The following is a 13,098-nucleotide window of genomic DNA, read 5'->3' as shown; positions in this document are numbered from 1 at the left end:
TGTCAGCATATACACCCACTGCCGTACACTGCTACTTCTGGTGGAGGTGAATCAGGGCTGGAATTGAAAGCGCGATTGTGCACATAACTGGATGAATCAAGAGGGCTCCCGAGAAATCGATTTTCGATCCTGGATTCCATGTACATAGCTATTTGTCCCGCGTGACGGATAATTGCTTGTGATTGCTTCTGGTATTCTCTGCTTCTTTCGTGTGATTTGGAAGCTACCACCAGCGAACCTCTTTCGGTTGAAGAGGCTGGCGGAGCCCCGAGGTGGACTCAGCCATGCTTCAGCCCCTATGCTGGTGTTGCGAACCTGCTTCCTAAGGTGCTCCCGTTGGGTCTGTCCAATAGACTCCTCGTCTTGTGCTTCGCAGCTCCTGATTAGCGTCTATCGTCCGAGTAACTGTACATCGCAATGAGATGCGGCTAAACAAGTGACCAGGTAGTCGAGCAGGTTAGTAGCACTGGACGTACCGATTATCGCAGGTGTGGGAACATTGGGCCAACCTGGCAAAGACGAAACATCCCTGCCCCCGTGTTGAAACGAGTATCGTCGATGGAGGAATGAATTCATGCAACAACCAGATACTGTTGACTGAATGAAGATCAGTTGTGTTGCTTGTTCAATTTTCTTTCTTGAATATTTCTATGGTGATTATCGGCACCGCGTACGTCGAAGACCTCTATATGCGAGGTGCTGCTCTATGTGAGAACCATGAAAAGACGTTCACGCAATGTCAGTAACCCGATGCCATATGCTGAATGGGAGCTTCAAATTTTTGTGTTGCTTGAATGCCAGGGGCATGACAACACGTGATCGCGCGTGGCTTCGCGTCTCACGCTTTTCGATCCCGACGAAGGCTCGAGTCACAAGACGCGATTATCATCCGTAGTACCTTCCCTGGCAATTTTTGGAAGCTGTGCCTTCCATACTGGCTGCCACCATGACTAATGAAGTTATGATGAAGCTCTTCCGAGGTTCATGTATGCTGACAATTAGCCACTCTTTTGCTACCTCAGCGCCGCATTACCTTGCACTCACCAATTCGCAGAAATCAGGACCAAGAAGAAGGATGGACCGGAGGATCAAACCTCAAAAAGCAAGAAAAGAACATGGCCAGCGAGCACGTGCAACACGCTTGTTGCTTCCACTCCATCGAAACGTCGGTCTATTATGCCAATCAACGCCAATACTACTACTATCGATACATCGTCTGGATCATCACTGGAAGAGTTCGAGGACATCGAAGCCATCTTTCGTGCGAGCACTACCAAGACAGTGGCCGAGGTTGTTTCGACTCCGCAGGAACTGCCTTCGCATCCACCAAGCAGTAAGGTAGTACACAAAGCAGCTGCTGTCATCGAGACCATCGATCTCTGTTCATCAGAGGTGGAGGAAGAAGAGGCGCCCAAGACAACAGTTGCAATTCCGAAGAAGTCCAGAACCCTTTGGCTGGAGTACGACGAGTTCTTCGACGTCTAAATTATGGTATTGTGCAACATAGACGTCAACGCAAACACACACACAATATGTAAGAAGAAGGTATGCCAGGTTTAAAGTGGCTTGCTCTTTATTAGTCCTGGTAAAGCTCGACCAAGTCCTGTGAACTAGTCGACTGATATCTGTCATGTCCGCTCAAGCTTATATGCTTGCCATGAAGGAGAGCGCTTCAGTCGGACTGACAAAATCTTGAGTGACAAGAAGGGAAAGCCACGAAAGGCCGAATGTGCTTGCGCTAAAATCAACACTTGCCTACACCTATCAAAAATACCCTGCAGTAGCTTACGCCTCCTGACCATGTGACACAGCTTACATTTCTGCGGAACCGAAAGGCTCAGGCTCAAGCAGGACGCCACCTGCGAGGGTGTCTCAAATCATGTCGCTACGATGGTCCGTGCACCTGCTCATCACGTTGTTGCTGCCGGCAGATCGACACACCGCTGTTATCATCTCGACCCCCTTTACACCACAAGGAACTGACGGCAATAGCCTTTTGGCGCGGGGTCCGGCATAGCTGCAGTGTATGCATAGGGAAGCGGCTCGTAAGTGGCGCTCCCTGACTGGTCGTCTCTATTTCGCTCATTCTCACAGCTGTCATGTTGTTCGTCTGATCATTATCTGATTTCTACACTGTTTGCGAGAGCGAAATCAGGTAAGAACGAATACGCTTAAAGGTCGTTATTCTACGCATAACGAGCGAGTGTCCCTGAAGTCCTCTAGACGAGACCTAAGGACCACACGAACTGTGCAAGTGAGCGGAGTCCATTATGAGTAACTCTAGACAGTATCAGTACGATACACTCCCTCAAAACCACTTTCGACTTTTGACACTGTTGCCTGGGACAAGGGAGGACCGCATCAAGATCAGAGTCGAGTCATACGATATCTCGAGTCCACCCTCATTCACTGCTCTCTCATATTGTTGGGGTTCTGGATCAAAAGATTCGTCTTGCGATTGCGAGCCCTCACAGCTGGTGTTCATCACGAAGAATCTAGACCAAGCACTCCGGCATTGCCGCAGCGAAAAAACGGAAGCGCATGTCTGGATAGACCAGATCTGTATCGATCAGGACAATGATGATGATAAAACACAACAGGTCCGTTTGATGCGCGCTATCTACTCCAGTGCTGCAAACGTGATTATCTGGCTGGGGGATGCCAATGAGAAGACGAAACTAGTTTATGATCTCATCGAACAGATTGGGCAGGAAATCCTCCGTACGATACGAAGCAACCCCAAAATGTCTTTCCACGACCCAGCAGACCCAATGAAGATCTATGTGCCGCTCAAGCTTAGCTCAGCAGACGAGCCTGAGTGGTTTGCATTCCGACAGCTCCTCTCAAGGCCATGGTTTGAGCGAACCTGGACTTTTCAAGAGCTTGTCCTGGCCAAAGAAGCGTACCTCTGGTGCGGACCACATAAGACTTCCTGGAACCAGTTCTTTATGGTATGTATGACCATCGATACGTGGGACCGGAAACAGAAAGACAGTGCATCACATCTGAAAGGGGAAACAGAAAAGATCAATTTCTTGTCCACCTGCGCAGCACGCCATCTGAAGAAGGCCAAGCAATTGGACTTTGATGCGGCAACATCGCCATGGGCGGAGCTTGGGACTCTGATGAAGAATGCAATGAAGCTCAAGTCTTCGATAGGACATGATAAGATATATGCCCTACTCGGTGTGGCTGAGGATGTACATGCTCATCACTTTCCAATAAGGTACACGGCACCCCTTCGAGAAGTGTATGCAAACGTGACGAAGCACTTGATCGCAGGACATGGCGACCTTTCTCCTCTGGGTCTCAAAAGCGTTGTACCAGAGGTCAAACCAAGAATCGGGCCGTCAAGCTTTCCCTCTTGGGTACCAGATTACCGTTATGCTCGAAGCGAATTCGAGAACCGTGTTCTATTTGTTGGGCCAAAGCCTCTGCCTCATGGTCGAGAAAGGGGTTACAGTGCGACAGGACTCAGCAGAGCGGATGTTGTGGTTGACTGGGATCTCAAGCTGCGCCTCCGAGGTGTATTCGTCGGCCGGATAGAAGTCCTATCTGAGCTCAGTGGCAACCTGACCGGGCTCCAAAGCAATGGCAGAAACGTCCTGACGAACGGCTCGTGGCAGCAGCTCGCACAACAGTATGCGAGCGATAGCAAATATGTGGTCACGAACGAGCCGATCGACTTAGCGTACGCACGTACCCGCGTCTGCGACTATCTACCTGGAGAGACTCGCCCGCAACATCGAGCAGCGAGAGCGCAGCCACTGTCCTCAATGTCAGAGCCTGGACCTTCCTCATTGATCACCACCCCTAATGGCGAGAAACTTTTCGATCCACAGATAAATGATGCCATGCCAGGTCGAATCCTTGCTTCGACGACCGGCCGACGGCTTTGTATTAGTGCCGACGGCCATATATGTCTCTGCCATCAAAACTGCGTCGAAGGTGATGAGATCTGGCTGTTGCTGGGAGCTGATATGCCATTCATCCTACGAAAGCTCGAAACCGGTATGTACCACTTCATGGGCGAGGCCTATGTACACGGAGTCATGGACGGTGAGCACCTCATTCGACAGTACAAGCACCTAACACAAGCTGGCATCAACCTGAGCAACAACGAATGGCTGGACAAATTAGCAGATGACATCGAATTTACGACGCAGGAGGTCGTGCTCGTTTGAGCTATGTGCAGCATTGTTTTGCCAATTCTGTTTATGCGTGTAATGAAAAGTCTTTCGCAGAACCTTCGTGCAGCGGACTTGGAGATGCAGTATTGCACCAGTTGCCGACCTCAGTTCATCCAAGGATCCTAGTAAGCTCTCTTTTGCCTACTCATACTACTATTGAGCTATTTCCAGGAACCTCGAAGGATAGGTGGTTTCATTGCTTTGACTACTGCTGACCTGTATACTGTGTCAAAGACAAGATAAGTAGTGAACCGAAGTGTTACCTTTACACGAGCATCATCGTCATCCTTGAGCTAGCAAATACTGCTCAGATTAGACCAGCTTGGATACCGCGCGGCTAAAACTCCGACCCACGGGCACGTACCCGGGTAATCGAAAAAATGGTCAACAAAGCAAGCTTCATGTGGGAGTATCAAGGTCGACTTGTACCGATCAGCCCCATTGGCGGCATGTCAGAAGCGGCTAGGTGCAGAGCACTAACCATCAGACTCCACATATCTAACTCAATATGAAACCACAAATAACGCCATCGAAAATGTTAGTGATCAACTGCATGGTATAATCTAGCAATATGTGAGCATACTCACACATCGAACAACTTCACAATCAAGACGCACGAAAATGGTACATCTCACACTCTTCAGATTTTACCAGTCCACTAACAACCACAGCCCCACGCAGACACCACAAACTTCTCATCCACCTCAAAAGCCGAAGCATACGCCCAACTACTATCCAATCTCGAAGCTCTTGTGCACGACACGCGCTTCTGGCCCACGAACACCGCAAACACATCCTCCCTCCTCTGGCATCTTTACCACAGTTTACCCGCCCCCTCAAGCAGCGTGAATTGGGCGGGCTTCTACGTCGCTTCTCCATCTGACCCAAATGAGCTGTTACTCGGCCCGTTCATGGGCAAGGTGGCATGTCAGGTGATCAAGGTTGGTAAAGGCGTTTGTGGTGCTGTGGCGGAAAGGAGGGAGACGGTGCTTGTGGGGGATGTGGAGGCGTTTCCGGGGCATATTGCTTGTGACGGGGAGAGTAGGAGTGAGATTGTGGTGCCGATTGTGGTGGGCGAGAAGGTAGGTCATTCGTTTTGATATGGGTGCGCGAAGAGGATGCTGACCTGTCTTTTTAGTGCGTAGGCGTAATAGATATAGATTGCGCTGAAATGAATGGCTTTGATGAGGAGGACAAGAAAGGGTTGGAAGCAGTAGCGAAGCTACTGGCTGGTTCGTGTGATTGGTGATTGGCCATCCGTCTCATGAGATCGACCTTGAAATTTCTGCCATTTGGCACTTCATATTCTCTCGACTTTGTGCATCCTGTAACGAGGCATGCGGGTATCAATTTCTATCTGAGATGATGATTGTTCGTTCCTTCGTCCTCATCTTGGGCTTCTGTTCTGTTGTGGGTGTTTTACGGGCATACAAGCCGCGCGTGTCTCGTCACTCGTGCTCATCTGCCATTATCCTTCTCGTCCATTTGTCCTCCGCTGTGTGGTATATTTTAAGCAGCATGCGAACTGGCATTTCCCTTGAAATTTGAACCCGCTCGCGAACTCTTGATGATCTTCGTGACTTGTTCTTCCAATTCATCCCAGTCGCTGGTATCGAGTCGAGTGATCTCAGAGTGGAAATATGCCGAGATGTCCATGAGCTTTTGCCAATCTTCTTTGGAACTAACAAAGGAGACGGCAACGCCAACACGGCCAAACCGACCAGTTCGACCAATACGGTGCAGGTATGTTTGTGGGTCAGCAACTGAAGGTCCTCGAGGTCCAGTCTGCATATCTGGCACATCATAGTTGACGACCATAGAAACGGAGGAGACGTCGATTCCTCGGGCAAGGACGTTTGTCGAGATGAGAACTTTGGCGTGGCCGAGTCGGAACGCATCGATCACGACGTCTCGCTGGGACCCTTCGAAGGCTGCTGTCAACGCGACTACCTTGTGGCCTTCGGCTGACATTCTCTGCTCGAGCTTGGCAGCAGTTTCTTTCCGCTATAGAATGGTTAGCAGAAATTCCATGACTCTTACGTTGCAGTGGCATACCTTGACAAAGATGATAGAGGAGCCGATGGTGAGCATGCCGTAGAATTTGACAAGAGTATCGTATTTGGCCTCATCATTGTCGCAATCAAGATAAATCTGCTTAATGCCTTCAACTGTCAAGTCTTCGTGTCTCAGGGTCATCTCATTGGCCTGTGGTGCGAAGTTGTGTGCGTATCTGACCACGTTTTCCGGGAAAGTCGCTGAGAAAAGGACGATCTGAATGTTTCTGGGCAGCATGCTGTTCAAGTCAGTACTGGTTCTCTCAACTTGGGCCGACGGGACTCACGCTTTGACTCTGCTGCATTGATCACCCATACCTTGCTGGTCAAGCATGTTGTCGGCTTCGTCGAGGACCAATATTCGCATTTTCGTGATGTTCATGGATCTTCTCTTGATGAGATCTTGGACCGTGCCGGGTGTACCAACTACGACTGCGGCCTCGATCCTCCGTCCTCGCTGTGCAGCCTCGACCGGCACAGCAGCATCAACTACCAGATTTTCCATGAAATGACCCATGAGTCTGACCACACCACATATCTGACGAGCCAGTTCTCTGCTGGGAGCCAGTACCAGAGCTTGTGGTGATTTTTGCATCTCAGGAGTACTTATGTCGATTCTGTTTAGGATATTGAGGACAAAAGCAGCAGTCTTTCCAGTGCCTGACTGGGATTGACCGATGAGATTCTTTGGAGGATTCATCAGCAGTAGTGGCAGTGTCTTCTCTTGTACTTTTGATGGCTGTCTGAAGCTCATGCCTGCGACGCCCTTGAGTATTTCTGGCTTTAGGTTCAGCTCTTCGAATGATTTAGCAGAATACAGAGGGTTGTTTGGGTCTGCCTGCATGTCTGCAAGCTTGACCTGGACTTGATAATCCGGCTCCTGAAGTTGTGAACCGCCAAAAGCGCCGCTTGCGCCATCAGACTGAGGGATATCGGTCGCTGGCTTGGAAGGGGCTTGTTCAGTAGCAGGTGAGTTGACTTCGTCTGCCCATGACTGCTTTGGCTCGTCTTTGGTGATTCGATCTGCCAGAGAAGGCTCTGCTGGCGCGTCGGAGGACATCTTGTTATATGTCGAAGTAGTAGTAGGTCGTTACCAGAAGATCTGAAAGTCCTAATCAGGCTTGCAGGTTGGCTGTCGTGATGTGAACTTGCAGAGCTTAGGTAGGGGAGGTCATAAAGATGTTGTGGTTAAATGTGGTGAACGTTGCAGGCAGATATTTTAGGTGCAAAATATAGTTGCTGAACAGGCAGCAGTGTCGAATTCAAAGTGAAGGGCGTGGTTGGTAGTGAGTGATGATTGTACTTTGCGAATAATTATTTTGGCACTGCATCTGTTCCCCTCGTGCCTGCCCATCACTCACCGCAGCTACCTCGCCTGTGGCGGGCGCCACATCCCCGGAAGCTGCACATGGCAACCCCACCAAATAAAGCCACAACCAGCCTGCATGAAGCCGGGACTCGGGCACACCCCTGCCGTACGTAACTCAATTCTTCAATGTTACCTTATCCGTCTGGCCAGAGTACTTGTGTTGTTGAGGGCGTGGGCAGATTTCCAGAATGTATGGCGCTGTGATATGAAGTATAGAGTGATATATCACCGGCAAGGAAGCGCGTCCATCGACTAAACCTCGACCTGCCTCGGTCTGCCTTGATGTGCTCGCACTTATGACTGAAAACCACAGCAGACGCATCTCACAATGACACAGGTTGCAGGCGTTAGTTTTGGTGCCGAACTCAAGGATGGCTTCAAGCCTGTTGACACCTGGGTTAGCAATGGCATTACTTGGCTTGCAGAAATCGAGCAATTTTATCGCGAACGGAGCACGATTGAGAAAGAGTACAGCGAAAAGCTGACTGCTCTAGCAAAGAGATATTACGATAAAAAGGCGAAACGATCGAGCAACCTCAGTGTAGGAGACAGTCCAGCTCTGACGCCTGGCTCGCTAGAGTCTGCCTCCTTGACGACATGGACTACCCAGTTGACGACCGTTGAGGCTCGTGCTGCCGAGCATAACAAGCTTGCACAGGACTTGGTCAACCAGGTTGCCACGCCGCTGAGCTACAACCAGAAGAAATTAGAGGAACTGCGGAACAGTCATGCAGAATATCAGAATAAGTTGCTGAAAGAGCGAGACTCGTCGTACGGCGACCTCAAGAAGATGAAGACCAAGTATGACTCTGTGTGCGCTGAGGTCGAAAGCCGGCGCAAGAAGCAGGAATCTGCCTTCGATCATGGCAAGTCCAAGGCTGCTCAGTCTTACAATCAGCATGTCATCGAGATGAACAATGCGAAAAACACTTATTTGATTGGTATAAATGTGACCAACAAGCTCAAGGAATGCTACTACCATGAATATGTGCCAGATCTGCTAGATTCTCTGCAAGATTTGAACGAGACAAGAATAATCAAGCTAAACGCAATCTGGACCCACGCTTCAGCTCTGGAGACCAATACTCTACTCAAAAGCACTGAGCACATGAAGCATTTGTCAGCTGAGATCCCACGAAATGACCCCAAGATGGACAGCACTATGTTCGTGCAGCATAACGCTGTTCAATGGCAGGACCCTGCTGATTTCACATTCGAGCCGTCGCCTGTCTGGCTGGATACTGATGCGATGGCCACTGACGATACAGCTAAGATCTTCCTCCGGAATATTCTCACCAAGAGCAAGCCTCTCATCAATGAGATGAAGTCGCAAGCACAGCAGAAGAGAAAAGAGCTTGAGAATGTCAAGCGCGCACGAGAGAACATCCGCGCTGGTAAGGACAAGCGTGATGAAGTCGATTGTGTGCGTTCTCAGTTTGCGGTTCAAGAAGCTCTTCATGCTGTTGAGAGACAAAGAATGACCGCCGAGGTTGAGACATCTACCATTACGGCCGTCGTTGGGGACTTGAGCTTACAAGGAAAAAGTCATGTCTTCAAATCAGAGACGTTCAAGATGCCGACAAATTGCGACTTATGCGGCGACAGAATATGGGGTCTTAGCGCCAAGGGCTTCCTCTGCACCGATTGTGGCTTCACCTGTCACAGCAAATGCCAGATGAAGGTTCCGGCGCAATGCCCTGGTGAGCAGACTAAAGAAGAAAAGAAGAGGCTGAAGGTTGAGAGACAAGCGACGGCAGCGCAAGCGGCAGCAAATCCCCCACCAACGTCCAACGGTGCGACTGCACCTGCTTTGACCAGGCAAGACACTATGAATAGTCTTAGCTCAGGTTATGCTACGACTGCCAATCGGTCAGTATCCGCCATGGCAAGATCTGTACCAGAGCCCGCTGCAACAGATGGTGCAGCCCAGGCCACAAGCTCTGCCTCCCCTACTAGTGCGCCTCGTCGCAATCGCATAATTGCACCCCCACCCACAGCGTACGTTACCGGTTCTTCCGACGATGTGTCATCTCCAGTCTCCAGCAAGAAAAGAGGTCGAATGTTATATGCGTACGAAGCTCGGGACAGTGGTGAAGTGAGCATCGCTGAAGGTAAAGAGTTCGAAATTGTCGAACCAGATGGTGAGTATCCATGTAGCAACATGTAGTCAGGTTGCTAACAATTACAGACGGAGGCTGGACGAGGATCAAAGCAGGTTTCGGCCAAGAAGGCTTAGTGCCCACAGCGTATCTTGAAGAGATCGCATCAGCACCCCCTCCAGCACAACGGCCGGCGCACGAACGCACGCCATCCACATACTCCAACTCCTCAGCATCGTTAGCGTCAACAAATCCTGCAAAGAAGCAAGGACCAGCGGTGGCGCCTCGGCGTGGGGCTAAAAAGGTGAAATATGCGGAAGCACTGTACCCTTATACAGCGCAGTCCGATGCCGAGTTTGACATGGAAGAGGGCGAGAAATTCATCCTCGTTTCAATGGGTACAGGCGATGGCTGGGCTGATGTCGAGAAAAACGGCGAGAAGAGGATAGTACCTGCTGCTTACATACAGGAAGTCTGAGCGCGGACGCAGTCATTGAATTCATCAACAGCCACAAAGCCCCTTGAGGTTACAGAATCACGACCACAATTCATCGCATTCGATGCTTCGGTAACATACTTATTCTCACTTGACCCATCCATTGACATCAAGGATCAAAGTCTTGGCAGGTAAATCGTACTGCAGTCACGACCATGAAGCACGCATATGTTCTATAAACTCCGTTGCAACAAGAAGGAACTTTGGCAATTACGAGAGCTGCTCCGGGTGCTTTCGCCAAGAGAAATGGGGCCAAATCGTTCCGAAAGGGCTGAAGCATGCAAATTATCCAGAGAGAAATTCGAGCTCATTTTGCATGCAAGGAATACATGAACGATGTAGATCCGAGTACAAGTGATGAGAATGACTCGGAACGGGCTGTAAGGCGTTCGTGAATTCGAACCGCGTCGTGAGACCTAAAAGCAGACTGCGGCGAAGGTATGCGTCATCTCAGCTCTGATCGTTAGCGTGATCTGGCAGAAACGTGAACAGCCCCTTGATGCCAACTGGATAAGACCATCAGCCGGCAGCCATCACCACAAGTGCCGGGAAGAGCGCACTCGGCATTTCTTATCACTCGTGCTGCGGCGCGGGCAAGCAAGAATAGACCGGCGAGGACGGGATACCCGGACACTTACCAAGAATTCCAAGACGATGATCGGTCTTGTCCACTCCGCTCAGAAGAAGATCAATGAATCACAATGCGGAGGGTGGGCCATGTGAAGAGCGGAGCACATACCCTCTGGTGCCATATGGCCTCAGCCATAGCCACAATGCCAGTCCGCCTCTTGGTACCAATCCGTGATTCATGCTTCTCATAGAGGGTTGCGCCTCCATTTCCAGACTCTTTGCCGACCTCGACCACATGGCCATCGACAACAAATATGTACCCATCGCTTAGCTTTATTGCGACTATAGCACTGCTACTGGTCGCCGTCGCAAATGCTCAATCGATATTCTTCACGCAGTATCCTACACAAGTCATCAATGGTCAATCATACCCTGTCTCCTGGGAAGCGGGCGGCGTACCAGTCACTCTAGACTTGATCCAAGGCGGCGAACTTGAAGAGACTCTATTCTCCGGAGCTGGAACAACCTTCACGTGGAACGTCGACGGCGAGGGTGATGGCGGCACCGACTATGCTTTGAGGATCACACCGCAAGGGAATGGAGCCGCTCCTCTAACATCAGGCACAATCTGGGTGATCGAAGACGAAGATGGGTTGGAAGTCAATGGACAAGAGATCACAGCCTCTATACCTAATGGTCCCACGCCTTCCGGTCTTGATAGCGTCGCTGCATCACCTTCAGGGGCTGCGACGGGTACCGCAGTCGGATCTCCGTCTGCGACTGCGACCAATCCTGCAGATACCGTGACTGCTACAGCTGCCACGGTAACCGGGCCCAGGACCGAGATTGTCACGTTCTCGTCAGCTCAAAGCATATACACCTTCACCACTACCGTGTCACCGTCCGGCACCGTTCTCACACCTACCACAGACGAGACGCTGACCTTTATCTCTGGTGGCTTGACATTCACTACCACCATAAGCGCAGCGACTGCGACTAGCACAGCGACGACATCTGCAACTCCTGGCGTTCCTGGCGATGGTGGCGGAGGAGGACTCTCGGGAGGAGCAATCGCTGGTATCGTAATCGGCGTACTGATCATTGTGTTACTCGTACTAGCCTTCCTGTGGTTCCGCAGACGTAGACAGCGACAAAGAGCGCATCCGGATGGTGTTACGCCAGAATCACCCATCACAACTTTCATCAAGGGTGGTCGCCGAGCACTAAAGGACGAAGACGAGAAAACCGCACAACGCCAGAGTCTTGTCTCACCTCTTCCCCAAAACACACCAGGCGAATTGCACTCCGGTCCGACGCCAGTTGGAGCTCAACATACCAGCCCTAATCTCACGTCATCAGAGATCGACGGGTCGACGAGACACGAGATGAATGCTATGCCGCCGACATATGAGCTTGCGGCAGGGGATCCTCCGGCAAACTGGCCAAGGAGTACGCAGTATCCGGCCGCTTGTGTGCCGGTGTCGAAGGCGGGTATTGCGAGTGATACCGCTCCGGCATCGGTGGCAGAGTCGGGATCCGCGACCACGCGATGATTTCACGAGGCACGACTTATGATCATTGTATATAGTGAGCTTTTGGATCTTTTGGTCAATTCGCTGTTTCCACGAATATGGCTTAATCTTAGTGGACAGCCACCATCTCCTTATTCTAACTTCGTTACTTTCAACGGTACTCGAGCTGTTGACCTAAGCTCTGATCAGAACCAAAATCATTGCGACGTAGAAGCACAGAGACCTACCACAGTACATTGGCAATCTCTGTTTCGTGCTGATGTTGTATGCGAAGTATGGGAACGGTTTATGAGGTCTATGTAGATCTCATTGAGGGCACTCCGGAGTGTTACGTGTGTGTTGCTCATGAGATGAGGACGTCGCCAACCACATGCTATCATTCCCTCCATAGCAATCATACTGTGACATGATCTTCCCAACGACGCAAGGAATGTTCTTGGCGTGCTCCGAAACGACGCGTCTCTGAGACACTGATCAGTCGATTACTTCACCAATAACGATGAACGATGTCATGTGAACAAGCTGAACTGCAACATCCGCGACTTCATGTTCTACAATCCTGAAACGCAGCAGAGACTGAGCGGAGGATGAATCAAAAAGAGCGAAAAGGGGATGTGGGTTTGATGATTCGGGAGTGGGCGTGACAAGCCAGGGTCAAGGGCCAGCAAGACATCCAAGAACACCCAAGCTTCTCCTTGTCTAGGCGTGGCAGTGCTTAATCGCTTGCCGCTAGGAAGATTAGCTTGACAGATTGGCGTTGTGGTGTCCACTGATTTGACCTCACATTC

General features: G+C 50.6%; 6 protein-coding genes across 6 annotated transcripts; 5 read left to right on the top strand and 1 right to left on the bottom strand.

Moving 5' to 3' along the window:
* Positions 1-1,176: 1,176 nt before the first annotated feature.
* On the top strand, positions 1,177-1,485 carry PMZ80_003669 (uncharacterized protein; the record flags this gene model as incomplete). The annotated part of the gene is made up of 1 exon (XM_064872098.1): positions 1,177-1,485. One exon carries the CDS (start codon positions 1,177-1,179, stop codon positions 1,483-1,485), a length of 309 nt encoding a protein of 102 aa, XP_064732478.1.
* A 785-nt stretch (positions 1,486-2,270) lies between these two features.
* On the top strand, positions 2,271-4,184 carry PMZ80_003668 (uncharacterized protein; the record flags this gene model as incomplete). The annotated part of the gene is made up of 1 exon (XM_064872097.1): positions 2,271-4,184. The coding sequence occupies one exon, from the start codon at positions 2,271-2,273 to the stop codon at positions 4,182-4,184; it is 1,914 nt and encodes a 637-aa protein (XP_064732477.1).
* Positions 4,185-4,811: 627 nt separating this feature from the next.
* PMZ80_003667 (uncharacterized protein) lies at positions 4,812-5,439 on the top strand (the record flags this gene model as incomplete). The annotated part of the gene is made up of 3 exons (XM_064872096.1): positions 4,812-4,814; positions 4,862-5,272; positions 5,329-5,439. 3 exons carry the CDS (start codon positions 4,812-4,814, stop codon positions 5,437-5,439), a joined length of 525 nt encoding a protein of 174 aa, XP_064732476.1.
* A 260-nt stretch (positions 5,440-5,699) lies between these two features.
* On the bottom strand, positions 5,700-7,304 carry DBP5 (RNA helicase required for poly(A+) mRNA export; the record flags this gene model as incomplete). The annotated part of the gene is made up of 3 exons (XM_064872095.1): positions 5,700-6,194; positions 6,246-6,483; positions 6,532-7,304. 3 exons carry the CDS (start codon positions 7,302-7,304, stop codon positions 5,700-5,702), a joined length of 1,506 nt encoding a protein of 501 aa, XP_064732475.1.
* A 637-nt stretch (positions 7,305-7,941) lies between these two features.
* bzz1 lies at positions 7,942-10,190 on the top strand (the record flags this gene model as incomplete). The annotated part of the gene is made up of 2 exons (XM_064872094.1): positions 7,942-9,754; positions 9,802-10,190. 2 exons carry the CDS (start codon positions 7,942-7,944, stop codon positions 10,188-10,190), a joined length of 2,202 nt encoding a protein of 733 aa, XP_064732474.1.
* Positions 10,191-11,092: 902 nt separating this feature from the next.
* On the top strand, positions 11,093-12,331 carry PMZ80_003664 (uncharacterized protein; the record flags this gene model as incomplete). Its single annotated transcript, XM_064872093.1, has 1 exon — positions 11,093-12,331. The coding sequence occupies one exon, from the start codon at positions 11,093-11,095 to the stop codon at positions 12,329-12,331; it is 1,239 nt and encodes a 412-aa protein (XP_064732473.1).
* Between the last annotated feature and the right edge of the window lie 767 nt (positions 12,332-13,098).

Source organism: Knufia obscura (genome assembly GCF_036327395.1).
Source record: "Knufia obscura strain CCFEE 5817 isolate CBS 148926 chromosome Unknown scaffold_3, whole genome shotgun sequence".
NCBI lineage: Eukaryota > Fungi > Ascomycota > Eurotiomycetes > Chaetothyriales > Trichomeriaceae > Knufia > Knufia obscura.
Note: the sequence above shows the minus strand (reverse complement) of the source record. Positions and strands in the feature narration are given on the sequence as shown.